Below are 23,889 nucleotides of genomic sequence, written 5' to 3'. Positions count from 1 at the left end.
CATTTAGTGTCATTTTCTACGTTACACATGTTTTTCTGGTGTTTTTAAAGTCCTGTAGAGAAGCCTATAGACAAAAAAAACACCAGACAAAACATCACACACAGAGCAGGCTGCTTTTTAAAAAAAATAAAAAAGCCACTGACCACTAAAACGCAGCATAAACGGCACAAACGAAAACTCAGTGTATATTGTGCTCTCTATATATTTCCTATAGACTTCAATGTAACATCTGGCTACACAAAAAATGCCATTAACTACTTAGTGACCAGCCCATTTTAGGCCTTAATGACCAAGCTATTTTATTCGTTTTTCTATAGTCGCATTCAAAGAGCTATAACGTTTTTATTTTTTCGTCTACATAGCTGTATGAGGACTTGTTTTTTGCGGGATTAGTTGTGCTTTTTAATAGCACCATTTTTGGGTACATATAATTTTTATATTAACTTTTATTAACCTTTTTGGGGGGGATTATAAAAAAAAACTGAAATTCCGCCATTGTTCTATGCGTTTTTAAATTGACGCCGTTCACTATGCGACGTAAATAACATGTTACCTTTATTCTATGGGTCGGTACGATTACGGCAATACCACATATGTAGAGGTTTTTTTATGTTTTACGACTTTTGCACAATAAAAACACTTTTGAACTAAAATTATTTGTTTTTGCCTCGTCGCTTTCCAAGAGCCGTAATTTTTTTATTTTTCCATCAATGTAGTGATTTTTTGGGCTTGTTTTCTGCGGGACAAGACGTAGTTTTGAATGGTACTGTTTTGGGGTGCATGGGACTTATTGATTCATTTTTATTATGACTTTTTTGGGGGGCAATGGAAAAAAAATGCAATTTCGCCATAGTTTTTTGCGTTTTTCTTTTACGGTGTTCATTTTGCGGTTTAAATTACATATTAACTTTATTAATGGAGTCATTACGGTCGCGGCGATACCACATATGTGTACTTTTTTACACTTTTACTAAATAAAACCACTTTTTATGGAAAAAAATGGTTTTATTTATTTTTTTACTGTACTTTTTATTAATAATCTTTATTTCACATTGATGACTTATTTTATTAGTCCCACTAGGGGACTTTACTGTGCGATATTCCGATCGCTGCTATAATGCTTTGGTATACTTCGTATACCAGAGCATTATTGCCTGTCAGTGTAAATCTGACAGGCAATCTGTTAGGACGTGCCTCCGGCGCGTCCTAACAGGCATATGTCCAGGGCAGACCTGGGGGCTTTTATCAGTCCCCCGGCTGCCATGACACCCCATCGGAGACCCGCGATTTCATTCGCGGGCCGCCGATGGGTGACAGAGGGAGCGCACTCCCTCTGTAAACAAAGTTAAATGCCGCGGTCGCTATTGACGGCGGCATTTAACGGGTTAAACGGCCGCGATTGAAGTAAACTTCGATCGCGGGCGTTGGAGCAGGAGCTCAGCTGTCATCAGACAGCAGAGCCCCGGCTCCTGCCTGCACGGGAGACCCGTGCAGGACTTTAGACTAGGCTGACGTGAAAAGGCGTCAGCCTAGCCTAAAGCCCATTAGTGAATCACGTAAAAAGGCGTATTAGTGGTCACTAAGGGGTTAAAAACACCCAAAAAAAAAATAAATAGAAAAACACTGTGGGGGGAATTTCTAAGGATTGGCGCTTCACACGAGCACTGCGCATCTCGGACATGAAAAACTGCCATTTTTCATGTCCAAGGTGCATCCGTGCTCAGCGCTGCGGGATGCGATGTCACGCATCCACCATAGTTGAGAGTCTATATATATCCATCCTGTGCAGGAGTTAGTTCCCGCAAAAGGACGGAGATATCCGTCCTCTGATCGTGTGGGTACTCCCGGTGTACACACGCGATTGTCAGGGTAACTTCCTTCTCCCTGTTATTTCACACCGAATAGCGACCTCTGTAAATTGGAAACTGAGGGCATGCGTGGAAGAGATATACCAGGCAGACAAGTTGGTAGACAACCTCCGTCAGTGAAGCAGGAAGTACAATTAACTTTATTGAACAAAGAATTTACAAATCTCCTCCCTAGAGATGTTGGACGTGCTTAAGCCCAATTGGCTCTATTCAGCTGTGAGTTCATCTGTACACTCCTCTTGCATTCCAGGGGCGGTGTCTCCATAGGCGTGTTCCTGATGCAAGCTCCATCTTGTTACATTCAAGTTCTTTGTGGAATATACTGATATAAAGTAATAATGTTTTTGCAAGCAATATACAGGCTAATGATCCCTGACACAATCAGCGGCAAGAGCACGGCTGTTATACACAGCCTGGCTCCTGCCCCAACTTCCGGATTCGAAGCGAGCTTAATTTCCGACAGTTTAACTCATTAAATGCCGCTGTCAATAGCGACAGCGACATCTAATGTGTTTGACAGAGGGATCTTTAATATGGTGCTTGTGTGTCCTAGGACTTCTTTGCCTATGTGCGAGGATGGTCTAAACAGACCTACTCAGGACACATATGAGTTCTCTAGATGATGGACGTTGCGCATGCGCAATAGTTAGAATAGTTTGTCCAACACGGCTGCCTTCAATTAGTTTCTAGTCATGCTCAGTGGCAAGTTGGAGAGCGCTGAGGCGTAAGTCCACATGTTATAGCTCTGTTTGTATGCATAATTATGTTTTAATCAATTTCCTCACCTGGTCTATTGGGTATTTAAGTATTATACACCCATTAATTAGAATTGGTACACTATATTTCTTGTTTTAAAATTTTTATGATGATCACTACACTACATCTATGTCATGTAGTGTTTGCTATTTAATATTATGAATTTATTACCTACATTATTGTATTGTATCACTAAACTATATATGTTGATCATTAGTGACTCCTTGACTCCTTGAGTCCTTTTAAACTTGTCACATTGTGTATGTTCACATGCTTGAGAAAGGTCCTATTGGATTGAAACGTTGCATATTTTGGTGAATAAATTCCTCATTTTTTGATGTGCTGCCTCGTCTCTCTTTGTTAGGGTATGTGCACACACACTAATTACGTCCGTAATTGACGGGCGTATTTCGGCCGCAAGTCCCGGACCGAACACAGTGCAGGGAGCCGGGCTCCTAGCATCATACTTATGTACGATGCTAGGAGTCCCTGCCTCGCTGCAGGACAACTGTCCCGTACTGAAAACATGATTACAGTACGGGACAGTTGTCCTGCAGCGAGGCAGGGACTCCTAGCATCGTACATAAGTATGATGCTAGGAGCCCGGCTCCCTGCACTGTGTTCGGTCCGGGACTTGCGGCCGAAATACGTCCATCAATTACGGACGTAATTAGTGTGTGTGCACATACCCTTACAATTGTGGCACAATGACCGTGGCCATCCCCTCTTCCCATCGGATATAAAATAAATAAGCATGCTCACCTCACCGCTTCTCTTTTCCCCTCTGGGTTCCCTCGGCATGCTGCAGCTCATACAAGGTCCTGACGCTGAGCAGTGTCTGGGCCTTATATGCGACACATCACTCAATGTCATCAGTGCTGCGTCACATGCAACGTCCTGAGGAGACGCAGAGGGAAGAAGAGCGGTGAGAAGAGCACACTTTTTTTATTATTATTTATTAGTCCGATGTGGGGGATTGACCAAGGGTCTCTACCTTGCTAAACCCAACAGAGTAAAATATATGCCAGCTAGGAGCTATAACTTATGTAAATTTTCTGGCGTAAATTATAATAAATTTGTTGGACCGCTGTGACTCTACCTCTTTGGGAAACTACGCTCCTATTCACAAAAGTGGCGAGGTTGGTGTAAAACGGCCGAAACTTTTGGGCCCTTTTATGGATTTTCTACGCCAGAAATAAATTAATAAATTCCCCCATATATACAAAGGCACACACACACACACACACACACACACACACACTCTCACTCTCTCACTCTCTCACTCTCTCACTCACTCACTCACTCACTCACTCTCTCACTCTCTCACTCTCTCACTCACTCACTCACTCACTCACTCACACACACACACACCCATAGGAACACATATTTACGCACGCACAGGCACATATTTACACACACATACAGGCACATATTTACACACACACACAGGCACTTATTTACACACATACTGGAACACATATACACACATACTGGAACATATACTGGAACATATATACACACATACTGGAACATATATACATAAAGGCACATATATAGACATACAGGCAAATAAATCCACATGCAGGTACATATATACAGTGAAGGAAATAAGTATTTGATCCCTTGCTGATTTTGTAAGTTTGCCCACTGTCAAAGACATGAACAGTCTAGAATTTTTAGGCTAGGTTAATTTTACCAGTGAGAGATAGATTATATTTAAAAAAAAAACAGAAAATCACATAGTCAAAATTATATATATTTATTTGCATTGTGCACAGAGAAATAAGTATTTGATCCCTTTACCATACAAGACTTAATACTTGGTGGCAAAACCCTTGTTGGCAAGCACAGCAGTCAGACGTTTTTTTGTAGTTGATGATGAGGTTTGCACACATGTTAGATGGAATTTTGGCCCACTCCTCTTTGCAGATCATCTGTAAATCATTAAGATTTCGAGGCTGTCGCTTGGCAACTCGGATCTTCAGCTCCCTCCATATGTTTTCAATGGGATTAAGGTCTGGAGACTGGCTAGTCCACTCCATGACCTTAATGTGCTTCTTTTTGAGCCACTCCTTTGTTGCCTTGGCTGTATGTTTCGGGTCATTGTCGTGCTGGAAGACCCAGCCACGAGCCATTTTTAATGTCCTGGTGGAGGGAAGGAGGTTGTCACTCAGGATTTGACGGTACATGGCTCCATCCATTCTCCCATTGATGCGGTGAAGTAGTCCTGTGCCCTTAGCAGAGAAACACCCCCAAAACATAATGTTTCCACCTCCATGCTTGACAGTGGGGACGGTGTTCTTTGGGTTATAGGCAGCATTTCTCTTCCTCCAAACATGGCGAGTTGAGTTAATGCAAAAGAGCTCAATTTTAGTCTCATCTGACCACAGCACCTTCTCCCAATCACTCTCAGAATCATCCAGATGTTCATTTGCAAACTTCAGACGGGCCTGTACATGTGCCTTCTTGAGCAGGGGGACATTGCGGGCACTGCAGGATTTTAATCCATTACGGCGTAATGTGTTACCAATGGTTTTCTTGGTGACTGTGGTCCCAGCTGCCTTGAGATCATTAACAAGTTCCCCCCGTGTAGTTTTCGGCTGAGCTCTCACCTTCCTCAGGATCAAGGATACCCCACCGAGGTGAGATTTTGCATGAAGCCCCAGATCGATGTCGATTGACAGTCATTTTGTATGTCTTCCATTTTCTTACTATTGCACCAACAGTTGTCTCCTTCTCACCCAGCGTCTTACTTATGCTTTTGTAGCCCATTCCAGCCTTGTGCAGGTCTATGATCTTGTCCCTGACATCCTTAGAAAGCTCTTTGGTCTTGCCCATGTTGTAGAGGTTAGAGTCAGACTGATTAATTGAGTCTTTGGACAGGAGTCTTTTATACAGGTGACCATGTAAGACAGCTGTCTTTAATGCAGGCACCAAGTTGATTTGGAGCGTGTAACTGGTCTGGAGGAGGCTGTACTCTTAATGGTTGGTAGGGGATCAAATACTTATTTCTCTGTGCACAATGCAAATAAATATATATAATTTTGACAATGTGATTTCCTTATTTTTTTTTTTAATATAATCTATCTCTCACTGGTAAAATTAACCTAGCCTAAAAATTCTAGACTGTTCATGACTTTGAAAGTGGGCAAACTTACAAAATCAGCAAGGGATCAAATACTTATTTCCTTCACTGTATATGTACACACACACACACACACACACACACACACACACACACGCACATATATATATATACCCAGGAACATATGTACACGCAGGAACATGTATACACAAACAGGTATGTGTGCGTGCGTGTGTATATATATATATATATATATATATATATATGGCACATAAATCCACACATGCACATATACATATATACACACACGGAGGCAGACATATACACACACATACAAACACAGAGACATATATACACATACAGACCCATTCATGGTGATTTACTGAAACACAGGCAGAGAGATCACAGCTACATCCCCCGCCTCCCCCTGTCTATTTCAAACTAGACTTATTTTTTGGAGAATGTGGAGGTAAGACGTACTGAAGACTGCCGGAGGGGTTGAGAGAGATACCACTGTTTCCTAATAAAATATACTAAAATGGTTTATATATTTACAGTTACATAACATCACCAATCATCTGACTTACTTATTTACTAGATTATATGTTATAGTGCATAATATAATGGCTTATGAATAGATTGGAGCCTAGTGCAGCCAGCCTTAGCTGTCATAATAAAATTATATTATATATTGTTGCAGGTAAATAAGGAATGTGTAAGAGGACTCTGGGCTGGACAACAACAGGAACTAATCTTTCTTCGGAATCGAGATCATGAAAGAGGCAGCATTCAAAACAACAAACACGTTTTAAGAAATTTGATCAATTCTTCCTGTGATCAACCTCTGGGTTACCCCATATATGTATCTCCACTGACTACATCCTATCTAGGGACACATAATCAACTCAAAAAACTATTGGGTGGACCAGTTAATTTTGACATTATAACTTCATGGTTTGAAACGAAATGGCTTATGTAAGTATTGCAAAACCTAAATATGTGGAAAGTAAACAGTAAGGCCACATGCACACAAACATGTTTTTACGGCCGCAATTCACCCGCAAATTTGCCGGTGAATTGCAGTCCCATTCATTTCTATGGGCCCATGCACACGACCGTGGATTCCACGGTCTGTGCATTGCCCAAGAGCATGGACCGCAAAAAGATAGGACATGTCTTATTACGGCCGTATTTTTGTGGTCCAGGCTCATTGAAATGAATGCACAGGGCGATTTGCGGGTGGCCCACGAGTGACACTCTGCGGACGTCCGAGCCGCAAATCACGGCCGTGCACACAACTATGGTCATATGCATGATGCCTTACATTAGAGGTGGACATAAAAAACATCTAGTTCAACCTAATGTCATGCAGGGTTGATCCAGAAAAGGGCAAACAACAAACCCTGATGAGGTAGTTATAATATTATGTCTTTCAGTAAAGGCATCCAAACGCTGAATTTAAAAACAATGGTGGTGAAACATTATTCTTCTAGATTTAGTGGATGCCCCTATGCCATAATCTGGGTATAGAAAGCTTATTAAATCTAGATTTAATTTGCACACAGAGATGCATATCCTATGAGGTTTTTAAGCGGATGACTGGAGATACGCTTTAATTACCCTCTAGTTCTTCTATGCCTTTCTTATACACTGGTTCCCAAAACGGTAAACAATATTTAATGTGTGGTCTGGCAGAGATGTCATATATGGACAGTGATGTCAGGATCTTCCCCAGGACCAGAGTCCAGAACTCTGGCATCGCAAGGCCCCTAATTTCACTGTCGATATATGGACAGTGACGTCAAGGGCATTGGTGTCCACAGCCAAAGCACTTCCGATACTCTGGCTGAGGACTTCAGCATTGTAAAACTCTTTACGTCACTGTCCATAAATGGAAAGTGACATCAAGTGCCGGAGTCCCCGGCAAGTGTGCTTGCAATGCTCTGGCCAGAAGCTCTGGAATTGCAGCCCCTGACATCACAGTTCATATATGGACAGTTACATCAGGAGCTTCCATGAGCACAAGGTAGCGTTCTGCCCACGGGTTCGGGCAGGGCCAGCTTTAGGTTGGATGCAGGACTCTCTATTGCTGCCCTCCACAAACCAAAAATTAACCACATCTATAGACACGCACATACTGGAACGCATATACTGTACATACATAAAGGCACATATTTAGACAAACAGGCAAATATATACACACATTCTGGAATATATACATATATAAAAGTAAATACATAGACATACAGACACATATATACAGACACACACACACACACACACACACACACACACACACACACACACGGGGACATGAATACATAGACAGGAACATATACAAATACATAAAAGGCACATGTATACAATCACAAAGACTCATTCACATACAGACCCATATATACCCACACAGGCATATATATACAGAGTGCAGATAATGCAGTAGATGTTACTTGCAGTCCTATGTAACACCACAAAAAAAAACAGTGAAAGCTCTGAGTACAAATAATGTAGTAGCTGTTACCTGCAGTCCTAACACACAGATAACACACAGTGATAACTCTCCAAGTACAGATAATGCAGTAGATGTAACCTGCAGTCTTATGTAACACCACAGATAACACACAGTGAGTACGGATAATGTAGTGGATGTTATCTGCAGACCTATGTAACACTACAGATAACACACCCTGATAACTATACCCACACAGGTACATATAAACACACACAGAGGCGCATATATATATATATATATATATATATATATATATACACACTACCGTTCAAAAGTTTAGGGTCACTTAGAAATTTCCTTATTTTTGAAAGAAAAGCACAGTTTTTTTCAATGAAGATAACATTTAATTTATCAGAAATACACTCTATACATTGTTAATGTGATAAATGACTATTCTAGCTGCAAACATCTGTTTTTTAATGCAATAGCTACATAGATGTATAGAGGCCCATTTCCAGCAACCATCACTCCAGTGTTCTAATGGTACATTGTGTTTGCTAAATGTGTTAGAAGGCTAAAGGATGATTAGAAAACACTTGAAAACCCTTGTGCAATTATGTTAGCAACGCTGTAAACCGTTTTGCTGTTTAGAGGAGCTATAAAACTGACCTTCCTTTGAGCTAGTTGAGAATCTGGAGCATTACATTTGTGGGTTCGATTAAACTCTCAAAATGGCTAGAAAAAGAGAGCTTTTTATGTGAAACTCGACAGTCTATTCTTGTTCTTAGAAATGAAGGCTTTTCCATGCGAGAAATTGCCAAGAAACTGAAGATTTCCTACAACGGTGTATACTACTCCCTTCAGAGGACAGCACACACAGGCTTTAACCAGAGTAGAAAGAGAAGTGAGAGGCCTTGCTGCACAACTGAGCAACAAGACAAGTACATTAGAGTCTCTAGTTTGAGAAATAGACGCCTCACAGATCCTCAACTGGCAGCTTCATTAAATAGTACCCGCAAAACGCCAGTGTCAACGTCTACAGTGAAGAGGCGACTCCGGGATGCTGGCCTTCAGGGCAGAGTGGCAAAGAAAAAGCCATATCTGAGACTGGCTAATAAAAGGAAAAGATTAATATGGGCAAAAGCACACAGACATTGGACAGAGTAAGATTGGAAAAAAGTGTTATGGAAGTTTGAGGTGTTTGGATCACACAGAAGAACATTTGAACAACTGAAAAGATGCTGGAAGAGTGCCTGACGCCATCTGTCAAGCATGGTGGAGGTAATGTGATGGTCTGGGGTTGCTTTGGTGCTGGTAAAGTGGGAGATTTGTAAAAGGGATTTTGAATCAGGAAGGCTATCACTCCATTTTGCAACGCCATGCCATACCCTGTGGACAGCGCTTGATTGTAGCCAATTTCATCCTACAACAGGACAATGACCCAAAGCACACCTCCAAATTATGCAAGAACTATTTAGGGAAGAAGCAGGCAGCTGGTATTCTATCTGTAATGGAGTGGCCAGCGCAGTCACCAGATCTCAACCCCATAGAGCTGTTGTGAGAGCAGCTTGACCGTATGGTACGCAAGAAGTGCCCATCAAGCCAATCCAACTTGTGGGAGGGCCTTCTGGAAGCATGGGGTGAAATTTCTACCGATTACCTCAGCAAATTAACAGCTAGAATGCCAAAGGTCTGTAATACTGTAATTGCTGCAAATGGAGCATTCTTTGACCAAAGCAAAGTTTGAAGGAGAAAATTATTATTTCAAATAAAAATCATTATTTCTAACCTTGTCAATGTCTTGACTATATTTTCTAGTCATTTTGCAACTCATTTGATAAATATAAGTGTGAGTTTTCATGGAAAACACAAAATTGTCTGGGTGACCCCAAACTTTTGAACGGTAGTGTATATATAATATATATTTATATTTTTTAATTTTTTATTATTTTTTTTTCTATGTGTACAGCAGATATAGAAAGGTCTACACATCCCTGCTAAAATGACAGTTTTTTGTCATGTTACAAAATCAGTACAAGATGCGTATACGCAGCGCTGTTGCGTTTTAAACGCGTGCACGACTAGCGTTTGCAACACGCGTAAAAAACGCGAGGGGATTAATGCGAGGCCAGCCTACAAATAGGCCAGCTGGCCCAACCCCTGCTTGCTGGGAGAAGCAGGTTTAGCACCTTAATTTCCGCCTCTGCTGAAACCCCAGTGTGTGTTTCTCCATTGAAGTTGTAGTTGGCTTTGCACGGCACACTTATGCATTCTCAGTCGCTGGCACGTGTGCTTCTTGCCTGGATGATCTCACGTCGTTTTGGGGAGCGTCGACCCATGCTGCAGCACCAGAGGTCTGTAAGATGTCGCAATTGGGTTCATCCACTTGTGGCCCAACGTACGACGAAAGGCCATTTCCATAGCCTGTATGAGGACTTACGACGGCATCCAGAAAAATTTAGAGGCTTCTGCCGCATGTCTGTGGCCACATTTGACCTTCTGCTTGAGCAGATTCGCTCTGGTCTCACTTACAAGAATACCAACATGAGACGCTGCATTTCGCCCGAGGAACGTCTGCTTGTGACCTTGAGGTATGTGTGCAGTTGCTATTACTTAGTCAATGACGCTGTCTGTTTTACCAGCCCCCCCTAACATGTGTTGTGGCTTTCTTCTTCTTTCTCTTTGATTTCTAGATTTCTGGCCACAGGCAATAGTTATCATTCGTTACATTTTGAATTTCTTTTGGGAGTGACCACCATTTCGTTCATTGTCACATCCACCTGTGTCGTGTTGTGGCACGGTCATGCCTCAGCCCACGACAGAACAGTGGCTAAGAATTTCAGAGGGATTTCTTAGAGCAAGTGAATTTCCAAATTGCATTGGTGCCCTAGACGGCAAACACATTCGTGTGAGAAAGCCCCCACGTAGTGGCTCGCAATACTATAACTACAAGCAGTTTTTTTCCATGGTATTGTTGGCCTTGGCGGACATGAATTATTGTTTCACTATTGTTGACATCGGCTCGTATGGAAGCTCGGCAGATGCCCGCATATTCCGTTCATCAAGAATGGGGAAGCGACTCGTGAATAATCGACTGGCGGTGACGGAACCTTCCATCCTCCCTGGCTCCAGCGGACCCCCAATCCCGTATGTCATCGTGGCGGATGAGGGGTTTGCCCTGACAAGGCAAGTCATGCATCCTTTTGCGAGAAGGGGCTTGGATGACCGTCGGCGCATGTTCAATCTCCGCCTAGTCCGAGCTCGTCGATGTGTGGAATGTGCCTTTGGCATTATGTCGAACAGGTGGTGTGTCTTTCTGACGACAATGCAATTGTCCATGCAGAATGTCACACGTGTTATACAAGCGTGTGTCGTTCTGCATAACTTCTGCCGCATTAATGATGCTACCTTTGATGCAGAATATATCCTAACACATGCAGGCAGCAGCCAAATTGTCCCGGTTATTCCTCTCGGCCGATCTCTCTCATCCGGCCTTCGAGTGCGGGATACTTTGGCGGCATATTTTGAGTGCCCATCAGGAGCCGCACCGTGGGGGCGTGATGACCTTTAAATGGTTGTCTGTTGTTTGGAGGCTTCACTACACACGTCACATGTGGCCAGGTTTTTTTTTAAGTTTTTTGGGTTCGTGTTGGGTTAGGGACTCGGAAAACATGAGGACCCTTGACGCGGGTTGCGAGCTTACATCTGTCGGGGTTTGAGCAGGACATTTGACATTTGGCTACATGCTTTCTGGAGATAGAATGATGGGCGGCCAAAAGTTAGGCAAGTCCAAGTGCAAGTGTACTTAGTGTGCTTCGGGGCCCATGACTGCACCCAAACGTTCTCACCTCTTGCAAACAATGTCAAACCCCGAGAGATGAACTAAAACCTCATAACACGTGTGCATGCATTGGGGCCAAAGGCCAGAAGTGTGTGAGGGTATAGACCAAAGAAATGTGGGGCAAAGATTGTGTTGAGGGGTGTGAAATAAAAACAACACGCAATCGAAACAATGAACATCCATGTTTTTTATGTGTTCGTATATCACACTACGGAAACATGGTGTGGCCAGTAAAATAAACAAACACATTGTATCAACAAAAGAACACCAACATGGTGTAACCAACATTAGAGGACGAGTTGCCATCCCTTAAGAAAACAAATTGGCCGCCCAACTATCACGACACCAACACACTCACAGGTGTTGGTAGTGGTGGCCCGGGGAGGAATACGCGGGCATTTCAGCACCACTATGCTGGACCTGGAGCTGCGGAGGATGTTCCTCGCCAGCATAGTGGTGCTGATGTTGTCCGTGGTATGTTGGGCAGGGAAGTGGGGAGCCATAGGGCGCATATAGGGGTGCGGCCGGGCCATCTGTGTGGCTGGAAGGTATGTTGCCGGCAATTGGGGCGTGGTGGCCGGCATGGCAAATCCGCGCCACTGCTCTATGGCCGTGAAGCAGTGGTTTGGATTGTGGAGGGGTGTGGAGGCGTCGATCAAGGTTATGATCGACGCTTGTAGCCAGGCCATGCGATCCATGGGGACCAGGCGGAGTAGGGGAACTATGCTGCGCCCAAAGAAGTCGTTGCCGTCCTCATCCGCGGCTCACCGTAGAAATTCCAGTACCCGGCTATCAACTTGGCCACCGGCGGAGGGCTGTGGAGCACGGCGCCGGCGAGTTGGGGCACGCACGGGGCGCTCCTCAGCCGGAGAGGCGACGGCCCGTGCAGACTGGACAAGGGCAGGGTCCAGGGGTGTCAGCTCCGGGCTAAGGGGCAGGACATGGGCAGCAGGAGGTTGCGGCAGAGACTCTCCGATGTCCGTGTCCTCAGCTGTGTCCTCCAAATTGTCGGGGGTTCTATAATGGGAATACTGCGTAAGAACAGAATATAGAACAATGCCCACAACAACACGATGGCAAACAGGACATGGGCGAACACACATTAGACACATGCAAAAGCAGAATCTCTTACGTGCGCATCTCCATGATGTCCTTCAAGAACATCAATTGTTTGGTATACATGTAGGGGCGCTTACGCGAGCCCCCATCTCTGCTGCGTCCCTTTTCCCCCATTTCTCTCCTGAATTGGTCACGGCAGCTCCGCCACCGTGTTTTTATATCTTGGACTGTTGGAGGAAAAACAAATATAACACCATAAGAACTCTGCCCTGTCACTAAAATGAGGGGCCCTACCCTGCCAATGACATGGTACACGGTGATGCGCCTGCTCCACAAAAGGTCATTGGGCAATTGCGTGGAAGACACATACAGGGCCTCAGTTCTTCAATAGGGATGACATTGCATTGCAGGAAAAAACATGGTACTCACCCAACCGACTGCGGTCCCGGGTTCGGCCACTCTCCCATTCCTCGCCAAAAAGCTCCTTTGCTACCTCCTCCCAGGCGTCCTCCTTGACCGTGCGGTCGTGGTACGCCTCCGCGCGAGTATCCCAAATAGCCCCATGGCCCTAGACCAGGGTGATGAGGCGCTCTACGTCAATCCCACGCGGCATGGCAGCAGATCTCAGTGGGTTGAAATTTCTCTGACAACAGGCTTGCCCACTCGCAGTGAAAACGCAAGCACTTCCTGGTTTTTGTTTGCTTTGTCCAGCTTTATAAACTCTTTTTCATGGACATAACAAGTGATGCGTGAAATTCGCACATGCAACGCAGGAGCGTCCGTGTGTCATGCGTGTTTTTCACGCACCCATTGACTTCAATGGGTGTTGATGCGCGAAAAACGCACAATTATAGAACATGTCGTGAATTTTACGCAACGCACTCGCGCTGCGCAAAATTCACGCATTGTCTGCACTGCCCCATAGAGTAATATAGGTGCGTACGACACGTGTGAAAAGCATGCTCGTCGCACGCGCGTATATTACGCTCGTGTAAATGAGGCCTTAATGTAACCCATAATCTGTACAATTCCATTGAAAAACAAACTGAAATCTTTTAGAGGGGAAAAATAAAAATAACAAAACTATAATAATGTGGATGCATAAGTGTGAACACCCTCTTATAATTGGGGATGTGGTTATGTTCAGAATTAGCCAATCACATTTAAACTCATGTTAAACAGAAGTCACTACACAGCTGCCATTATTTAAAGTGATTCTTAGTAACCCCATATAAAGTTCAGCTGTTCTATTGGGATTTTCCTGACATTTTCTTTGTTGCATGTGACAGCAAAAGCTATGGTCCGTAAAGAGCTTACAATACATCAAAGGCATCTGATTGTTGAAAGGCATCAGTCAAGAGAAGGGTACCAAAGAATTTCCAAGGCATTAGATATACCATGGAACACAGTGAAGACAGTCATCAAGAAGTGGATAACATTTGGCACAACAGTGATATGAAAAAGAGCTGGACGTCCCTCAAAACTTGATGAAAAGACAAGATTAAAATTGATCCGGGAGGCTACCAGGAGGCCTACAGCAACTTTAAAGAAGCTGCAGGACTTTCTGTCAGGCACTGGTTGTGTAGTGCATGTGACAACAATCTCCCGTATTCTTCATATGTCTGGGCTGTGGGGTAGGGTGGCAATGTGGCCTTTTCTAACAAAGAAAAACATCCAAGCCCGGCTGTGTTTTTCAAAAACCTACATCAAGTCTGCCAAATAATGTGGGAAACGTGTTATGGTCTGATGAGACCAAGGTGGAACTTTTTGGCCATAATTTGTTGCAAAGCCAACACTGCACATCACCAAAAGAACACCATACACACAGTGAAGCATGGTGGAGGCAGCATTATGCTTTGGGCTGTTTTTAGTGTATCTGGAACTGGGGCTTTAGTCAAGGTGAAGGGAATTATATTCCAAATAAAAGTCAATATTGGTACAAAACCTGCTGGCCTCTGCTAAAATGCTGAAGATGAAGAGGAATTTCACCTTTCAGCACGACAACCACCCAATGCATACCTCCAAATCAACAAAAGAATGGCTTCACCAGAAGAAGTTCAATGATTTGGAATGGCCCAGCCAGAGCCCAGACCTGAATCCCATTGAAAATCTGTGAGGTGACCTGAAGAGAGCTGTACACAGGAGATACCCTCACAATCTAACAGATTTGGAGCGCTTTTGCAAGGAACTCTTGCAACAATTGCCAAATCAAGATGTGCCATGCGGTTAGACTTCTACCCAAAAAGACTGAATGCTGTCATAAAGTCAAAAGGTAATTCAACAAAGTATTAGTTTAAGGGTGTGAATATTTATGCAGCCACATTATTTTTTATTTTTTATTTTTATTTTTCCACCCTAAAAGATTTGCTTTTCAATGGAATTGTATAGATTATAGGTGACATTAAATGTGGAAAAAGTTCTGAAATTATTCATCTTGTACTGACTTTGTAACAGGGGTGTGTAGACTTTTTATATCCACTGTGTGTGTATATATATATATATATATATATATATATATACATACTACATACACACACACACACACACAGAAACATATACACCTACACACACAGAGACTTATATACACAGATTCATATACACACATAGGCACTTACCATCACTCCTTGCTCACAGGATTCTTGCAGGACGGGCTGTGGGTGGAGCTTCCTCCAATCCGCTGCCTTAGCTCTTCTTTCCTCCGTGTGTAAATAAGCGCCGAGGACACAGCAAAGGCAGAGCCTGGTGGCGCCCCTATATGCTGGGAGGGTGCAGCGCCCTGTTCACTCGCACAGGTTGCAGACCACTAAGGCCGGCCATGGGTTTGGGCGATGTATCCGAGTGTATGCCTATACAGTGGGATACATTGCAGCCTTCCATAGGAGGTATATGTCGGAAGTTGAATACCACCGACGGAAGGCAAAAACGTGATGTGAAGGTGGCCTAAGGTTGATATCTTTCGTCGATTTTTTTTTTCGCAAATTGTGGTAGGGAACAGATTGCAACTGCAATGTGCCTCCCGTGACAGATTTTCAAACAGTTGACTGGTAGATCAATGCACCTGTGTGGGGGACAGCAGTGTAAGCATCTACAGACTGCAGCAATTCAGACTAGATCTTGAGCCCCTATATCTAAGCTTATCATGTATGATACTGTCTGCTGAGCTGTGTATCTAATCCTATTATGTGTGATACTGTCTGCTGAGCTGTCTATCTAAGCTATCATCAGGGGCGATACTAGGAAACACTGGGCCCCATAGCAAACTCTTGACTGGGACCCCCTCCCCTGGGTGCCACACACAGCCTGCCCTTGTGGATAGTGCCCCCTGTAAACAGTGGCATACATTCCCTCCCTGTAGAAGGGGCTATACAGCCCCCCTGTAGACAGTGTTATACAGCCTCCCCATACAGTGCTTTACAGCCCCCCCTGTAGACCGTGCTATATTTTCAAGTATCACAACGAGGGACAATCGATGCGGCGCGCAGCGGCAATTTTTTTATTTTAAGCCACACCTCTAATCCCACCCAATGCCCGCCCATACACATCCTATTCAGCCCACACAGTATCATGCTTCCATAGTGCCCCCTCACAGTACAATGCCCCCATAGCTGCCACCATACAGTATAATACCTCCATACAATAAAATGCCCACACAGATGCCCCATACATTAATGCCCACACAGATGCCCCCATACAGTATAATGCCCACATAGATGGCCCATACAGTATAATGCCCACACAGATGCCCCATACGGTATAATGCCCACACATATTCCCCATACAGTTTAATGCCCACACAGATGCCCCATACAGTATAATGCCCACATAGATTACTCCATACAGTATATTGCCCACACAGATGCCCCCATGCAGAATAATGCCCAAATTCCCCCTGTAGCATAATACCCCCATAACTGCCCCATACAGTATAATGCTCTCCATAGCTGCCCCTACACAGTATAATGCCTCCCACAGCTGCCCCCACACGGCATAATGCCCCCATAGCCGCCCCCACACAGTATAATGGTCTCCATAGCTGCCCCACAAAGTATAATGCCTCCCATAGCTGCCCCCACACAGTATAATGCCTCCCATAGCTGCCCCTACAGTATATTGCCCCCCATAGCAGCCCCACAGTATAATGCCCCACACAGTATAATGCACCCCATAGCTGCCCCACACACTATAACGCCCCCATAGCTGCCCCCACAGTATAATGCCCCACACAGTATAATGCCCCCTCAATAAAATGCCCCCCATAGCCGCCTCCTCACAGTATAATGCCACCCTTAACTGTCCCCACAGTATAATGCCCCCATAGCTGCCTCCTCACAGTATAATGCCACCCATAGCTGTACCCACACAGTATACCACCCATAGCTGCCCCCACACAGTATAATTCCCCCTCATAGCTGCCCCCACTCAGTATAATGCCCCCCATAGTTGCCCTCACAGTATAATGCCCCCATAGTTTCCCCACCCAGTATAATGCCCCCACAGCTGCCCCCACAATATAATGCCCCCCATAGCTGCCCCCACCGTATAATGCCATCCACAGTTGTCCCCACAGTATAATGCCCCCAGTGGCAGATTAAGTAGACCACAGGCCCTGAGCTGTTCCACAAACTTGGGCCCCCCATCCCCACCGCCGCTCCGCTGTGTCTATAGTCAACATCACCTTTCTGTGAGATCACTGACAAATGGGTGTTCTGATTCCTCTTGTCAAAGGGCTGTGTCCCTACATACTGACAGTCTCCAACCATCGCTGACTGTATCACACTGTGTAGAGGCACATCCTCTTGACAATGGGAATGGTAACATGCATTTGTCTATTAGTCCTGGATATGTGGAATACAAGGATTTCCTACAACAGACATATCAGGAGAGCGGACATATCCTCTATAGATCCAGTGACTCACAAGTGATGTCTTCTCTGCTGGGAGTCGTTCTCTTTTCTCCTACATCTTACACAGACTGGTATGGCGACTTCTCCTGATGAGATATCTTTGCTCTTTGCTTCTGCAGCCATTTCCAGCCTCTATAGAAACACAAAAGGCCCAGAACCATACATTAAAGGGGTTTTTACTCAGACTAATAAATTAGAATACATACAGACCCCGGACCTTCTAAACTATTGCAGTCCCCAGACCAGACCCCCCTAAAATAATACATACCCCAGAACAAGCACCCTCAATAAATACAGACCCCAGATCAAGTACCTTTAAATACACACCTCAGACCAGACCCCTAAATACAGACCCCAGACTTGACCCCTAAACTAATAATGACCCCAGACCTGACTCGCTAAACTAATACGGACCCCAAACCAGTCCCCCTAAATACAGACCCCATTAACTAATAGACCCCAGACCAGACCACTAAATACAGACCCCAGACCTGACCCCCTAAACTAATACAGACCCCAGACCAGTCCCCCTAAATACAGACTCCATAAACTAATAGACCCTATACCAGACCCCTAAATACAGACCCCAGACCTGACCCCTAAACTAATTCAGACCGCATACAAGGTCCCCTAAATACAGACCCCATAAACGAATACGGACCCCAGGCCTCCTCAATACAGACCACAGGCCCCTAAATACAGACCCCAGACTAGACCCCATAAATATACAGTCCCCAGGCCAGACACCTTAAACTACTACAGACCCCCTAAACTAATAGAGACCCCAGACAAGACCCCCTAAATACAGACCCCAGACCACCTAAATACAGACCCCCTAAACACAGACCCCAGACCCCTTAAACAAATCCATGATCCCCTTATACTTACCTCGCAGCTCACCTAACCTCACGGTCTTCTCTTGCTGCTGTTCTAGGTGCTGCGGTCATGTGACCAGCAGGTCTCTAATCAGTAACAAGAACTGCAGACATAAGGTCATGTGACCTTTATGTCTGCAGGTCCTTTACTGGATATACACAATGCCTTTGTCGCGGCAAAAACGCATTGTACTTGGGGCGGCCATGAGCCCCCCGGGAGTCTCGGGCCCCAGGCCGCCGCCAGAAACACCTAATGATGATCCGCCATTGAATGCCCCCCATACAGTATAATGCCCCCCATAGCTGTCCCCACAGTATAATGCCACCCATACAGCATACCTCCCAAGTATCACAAAGACGGACAATTTTTTTTCTTTTAAGCCACACCTCTAATCCCACCCAATCCACGCCCATACACACCTGATTCAGCCCACACAGTATTATGCTCCCATAGTGCCTCCCACACAGTATAATACCAAATAGCTGTCCCTACACAGTATAATGCCCTCAAGCTGCCACCATACAGATAATGCCCCCATAGCTGCCCTTATACATTATAATACCCCCAAAGCTGCCCCTAGTGCCAGTGCCCATATATAAAGTGCCAATGTCCTCTCGATAGTGCCACATCATTTCCCATGTAGATGGAGCCCATATATAGTGCCACAGTTTCCATGTTGATAGTGCCACCCCCCTGGAGATAGGGCTACCCCCGCCCTGTAGATAGCGTCATTTGGACTTCCTCTAGGAGCGGAATCCCCAGCCAGAGCATAGGCCGGGGATTCCGTTTCTAGATGGAAGCCCTGTGGTCACTGTCCATATATGGACTGTGACGTCAGTGGCTATTTCTTGAACGAATCCCCGTTGCCGACTCTGGCTGGGGATTCCGCTCCCGGAGGAGCCACTGACGTCAATGTCCATATATGGACAGTGACCTCAGGGGTTTCCTCTAGGAGCAGAATCCCAGGCCAGATCATCGGCAACAGGGATACTGTTCAAGGAGTAGCCACTAATTCTGAAGCAGGGAACTATCAGCTCCCTGCTTTAGTAGGAGATCTACTAGCGCTCTGCCCAGGACTCCAGCTCTGGGGTTGCCCCTGACATCTCTGTCCATAAATGAACAGTTATGTCCGGAGCAGAGCTGAAATCCTAGGCAGAGTGCTAGAAGCGGCTCTGCTCTGGGACTCCAGCTCTGGGCAAGCCCTTGACATCACTGTCCATATATGAACATTGATGTCAGTTGCTTCCCCAGAGTTCCTGAGCAGAGCCTATACTAGTGCTCTGCTCTGGGACGCTGGCTCTGGGGTTGCCCCTAACATCACATTCCAGTCCAGGAGGATCCCCTGACGTCACTGTGTATGTACAGTGACATCAGGGGCTCCTCCAGGAGAGGAATCCCTGGCCAAAACATCGGCAATGCTCTGGCTGGGGATTCAACTCCTAGAGGGAGCCCCAATGAAGCTGTCTAATTGGGGTGTGTGTGGCACTATCTACAAGGGGTGTGTGTGGCACTATCTACAAGGGGTGTGTGTGGCACTGTCTAAAGAGGGCACTGTGGCAGCATCTACAGAGGGCACTGTGGCAGCATCTACAGAGGGCACTGTGGCAGCATCTACAGAGGGCACTGAGGCAGTATCTACAGAGGGCACCGTGAGTGTGTGTGGCAGTATCTACAGAGAACACTGGTATTATCTAGGGGTGTGTGGCAGCATCTACAGAGGGCACTGTGGCAGTATCTACAGAGGGCACTGTGGCAGTATCTACAGAGTGCACTGTGGCAGTATCTACAGAGGGCACTGTGGCAGTATCTACAGAGGGCTCTGTGGCACTATCTAAAAAGGGGCTGCCCAATCCTGACATTTGTGTGTCTGCCAAACGTTGCCAACTGAGCCGCCGGACTGCATTTAGCAACACTTAAGCTGGAAAACTGGATTGTTGAAATAAGCACATGGAGAAATCTCGCTAATTTCCGTTAAGTTTAAACCTAGCGGTATTATTATAGTAGTGTAGTAATATTATAGTTATAGTAATGTAGTATTATTATAGTAGTTCAAATAACTAATTGATTAACAATAATTTTGTATTGTATCAAATTTGAAAGTAATGCGGCCCGTCAACATCACATTTTTTCTATATGTGGCCCATTTACCCGGCCAAGTTTGAGACCCCTGGACTAAACACTGTTGTATCACTATCAGATGTAGCAAAGGTGAGTAAGTGTGCTGCTACATCACTACTACATCTGACAGGACACACACTCAGCTTTTCTGAATCTTGTAAATTTAACACTATTACATGTGACATAGTAAGTTCTGCTTCATCTGATATGCACAGTTCTGCAATATAAGACCATACTTGCCATCTCACTCAGAATGTTTTGTAAACTGACGAATCTGCGGGACTGCCAGAAGTGCTGGTAAATCTCTTGTAAGCCGCATATACTCACCTCTCCTTGTTACCACACGTCCCTCCAATCCTCCTGCGTCTGGTAGCTATGAGAAGCGCATAAAGGGAGAGAGGGGGGTACCTGTATATATGGTCTGATGTCTGTAAAAGATTAGTTTTGGGCCTGGGGACTGTAAAGCAGGAGGGGTCGGCTGTAAATGGGGGGAGGAGGCAGTGGTCTGGGATCTGCATACAGGTGGGGCCTGGGGTCTGTTTTCTTCTGGTAAAAATTGTACTCAGTCTTTTCTTAGTTGTATTCTTTTCTGAGAAAGTTGAGTGACAACCATTATAACTGTCTTATCTGTCCCCTGGTGTTTGTCACCCAGCTGTTCTTGAGTCCTGAACAAGTAATCAACCTAATTCTACCATACTATAAGACAAGGGGGAATATCACTGCATAACTATTAAGGGCTACACCTTTGACATCGATTTTTCGTGTTTTTTTTTTATAAAATTGTGCATCAGTAAGATTGGTGCAACTTCCTAAACACATTTTATTAAAAATTATTTTTACTTTTTGAGATACAGCTGCTATGTATTCTGTATACAGAGGAGCTGTATCTTACACTGAAACCTGTATCTGTCATGTTCGCGGGACTGACGGGTTCAGTGTCAACAGGTTCTGCATGTGTCTGACAGGATCGAGCTGTTAACAATCACATCTGAGTTCACAACTTAGATTGCTTTGTTTTGCATTTTGGATGAGGAACAATGGTCACAGTATACACGCATATTCTTAAAATAATCTATATTTCTTGCCAGGAAAGCTATAGCAATGCATTGAATGGCAGAGAGACCACCCACCCTTTCACAGTGGAAAACGCTTGTAAACACTGTCATAACTTATGAACGACTGGTTTATCAACATCGGGGCTGTCCTGATACATTTTATTAAGTCTGGGGACCATGGTTGGACACTTCTGAGTCCATTTATATAGATAACCCCTGTAGCGCCCATGGCCGAGGACCGTCGGGATTACTCATTCCCCGGCGGCCACAGCCATGGATTTGTGAGCGCTGGCCTGCATCTCCTCCCCAGGAGGCGCCAGCAATCACTTCTGCTACGGTCCGCCGTGTCCCGTAGGGTGCGCCGGCACACTCGTGCCCGGCCATAAAGGGCCAGCGCGCATATGTAAATAATAAATAAATTATTCCCAGATCACCCTGAACTATAAAAATGTCCCTGCCGTTCTGATCCTTGCCTGAGCATTGTTCGTAATTTCCATGTTAGTCTCTGCAAATGGTCCCTTAGTGTTTACCCTGTTCCCGTTGTTCCCTGCTACCTGTATCCTGTATCCCGTGCTGTGTTATTGTTCCTGAGCCTGTTAGTGATTGGAGGCGTGTCCTGCTGCTCCTGTTGTGATCCGCCACGTCTGGCACAACCTACTGCACCTGCTGTCGTCCACCACGTCTGGCGCATCCTACTGCACCTGCTGTCATCCGCCACGTCTGGCGCAACCTGCTGCACCTGCTGTCATCCGCCACGTCTGACGCAACCTGCTGCTCCCACCTACACCCAAGCCTCTACCACTGTCTGGACTATTCAGGTACCCTTGTGCTGGGCTTTGTATTGCTTGGGTGCTCTGTTGTTTGGCCAGCTGCTTCCCCGCTACGGCGGTGCGGCCTAGTGGATCCACTTACCCACAGACCGTGACAATACGCTCAGGCCATGGACCCCGCTGGTCAACCCAAGACCGTGACGACATCACAAGCCATGCAGGCGGATATGCTAGTCTGCCAATTACGCATGTGAACGCCATTACACATCGGCTGGATGCACAAGCTGCATTCATCTTAGCATCCGTTCCTGGCTGTTCCTGCTGCTACACCTCCTGTCATTACCTGTGCTGACTCCCGATTCTCGCTGCCACTACCTCCTCGCTACAACAGAAACGTGAGGACCTGCAGGGGATTTCTGAACCAGTGCCAGATCCACTTCAGCCTACATGCCAAAGCATTTCCATCTGATGGCGCAAGGAACGTCAGGGACCAGAGACCCGTGACTTCCAGTGTTTCCTACGGACTTTCCACTCGGTATTTGAGGAATCTGGGTGAGTCTCATCTGCTGCTGCATCTCTGCTGACCCTTCGCCAGGGAGACACCTCCGTGGGCGAGCATGCCATTCAGTTTCAAACACTGGGGGCAAAGCTGTTCTGGATCAACGAGGCCTTGATGGCTATATTCTGGCAGGGACTGTCTTCCAAGATTAAAGACGAGCTTGCCGCTTGTGATCTGCCACCGACCATGGATGGCCTCATTCTTCTCGCAACCCGGATTGACATAATCCCAAGAGGTTCGTCGGCAGAAAAGACTTCCCGGGCTGGCTCATACTTTCCAGCAATCCCTGTTGCCCTCACCAGGAGCCTATGCAGGTGGACCTCTTCAATACTCTCAGTTTGCGAATGTCTTCAGCAAGAAGCAGGAAGAGACACAGCCTCCACACTGGGCTTATGACTGCACTATTGAACTGGTTCCTAATGCGTCCCCTCCTCGTGGACGAGTATACCCTTTCTCCTTGCCAGAGACTCAATCTATGTTGGCCTATGTCAAGTAGAATCTGGAGAGGAGTTTCATACAAAAATCCACCTCCCCGGCCGGGTTCTTC

The 23,889-nt window shown here is 45.4% G+C and overlaps 1 protein-coding gene across 5 annotated transcripts in view; it reads left to right on the top strand.

The window, feature by feature from the left end:
* PCNX2 (pecanex 2) overlaps window positions 1-23,889 on the top strand; it is a 934,799-nt gene that overhangs the window by 829,894 nt on the left and 81,016 nt on the right. For all 5 annotated transcript variants that reach the window (XM_075862603.1, XM_075862600.1, XM_075862601.1 and 2 more), the window contains exon 30: window positions 6,410-6,684. In XM_075862603.1, the coding sequence (XP_075718718.1) occupies window positions 6,410-6,684 (275 nt within the window). The remainder of the gene's footprint in view (window positions 1-6,409; window positions 6,685-23,889) is intronic.

This window comes from Rhinoderma darwinii, chromosome 4, assembly GCF_050947455.1.
Source record: "Rhinoderma darwinii isolate aRhiDar2 chromosome 4, aRhiDar2.hap1, whole genome shotgun sequence".
In the NCBI taxonomy this organism is placed as follows: Eukaryota; Metazoa; Chordata; class Amphibia; order Anura; family Rhinodermatidae; genus Rhinoderma; species Rhinoderma darwinii.
This window is presented reverse-complemented; position numbering and strand designations above follow the sequence as displayed.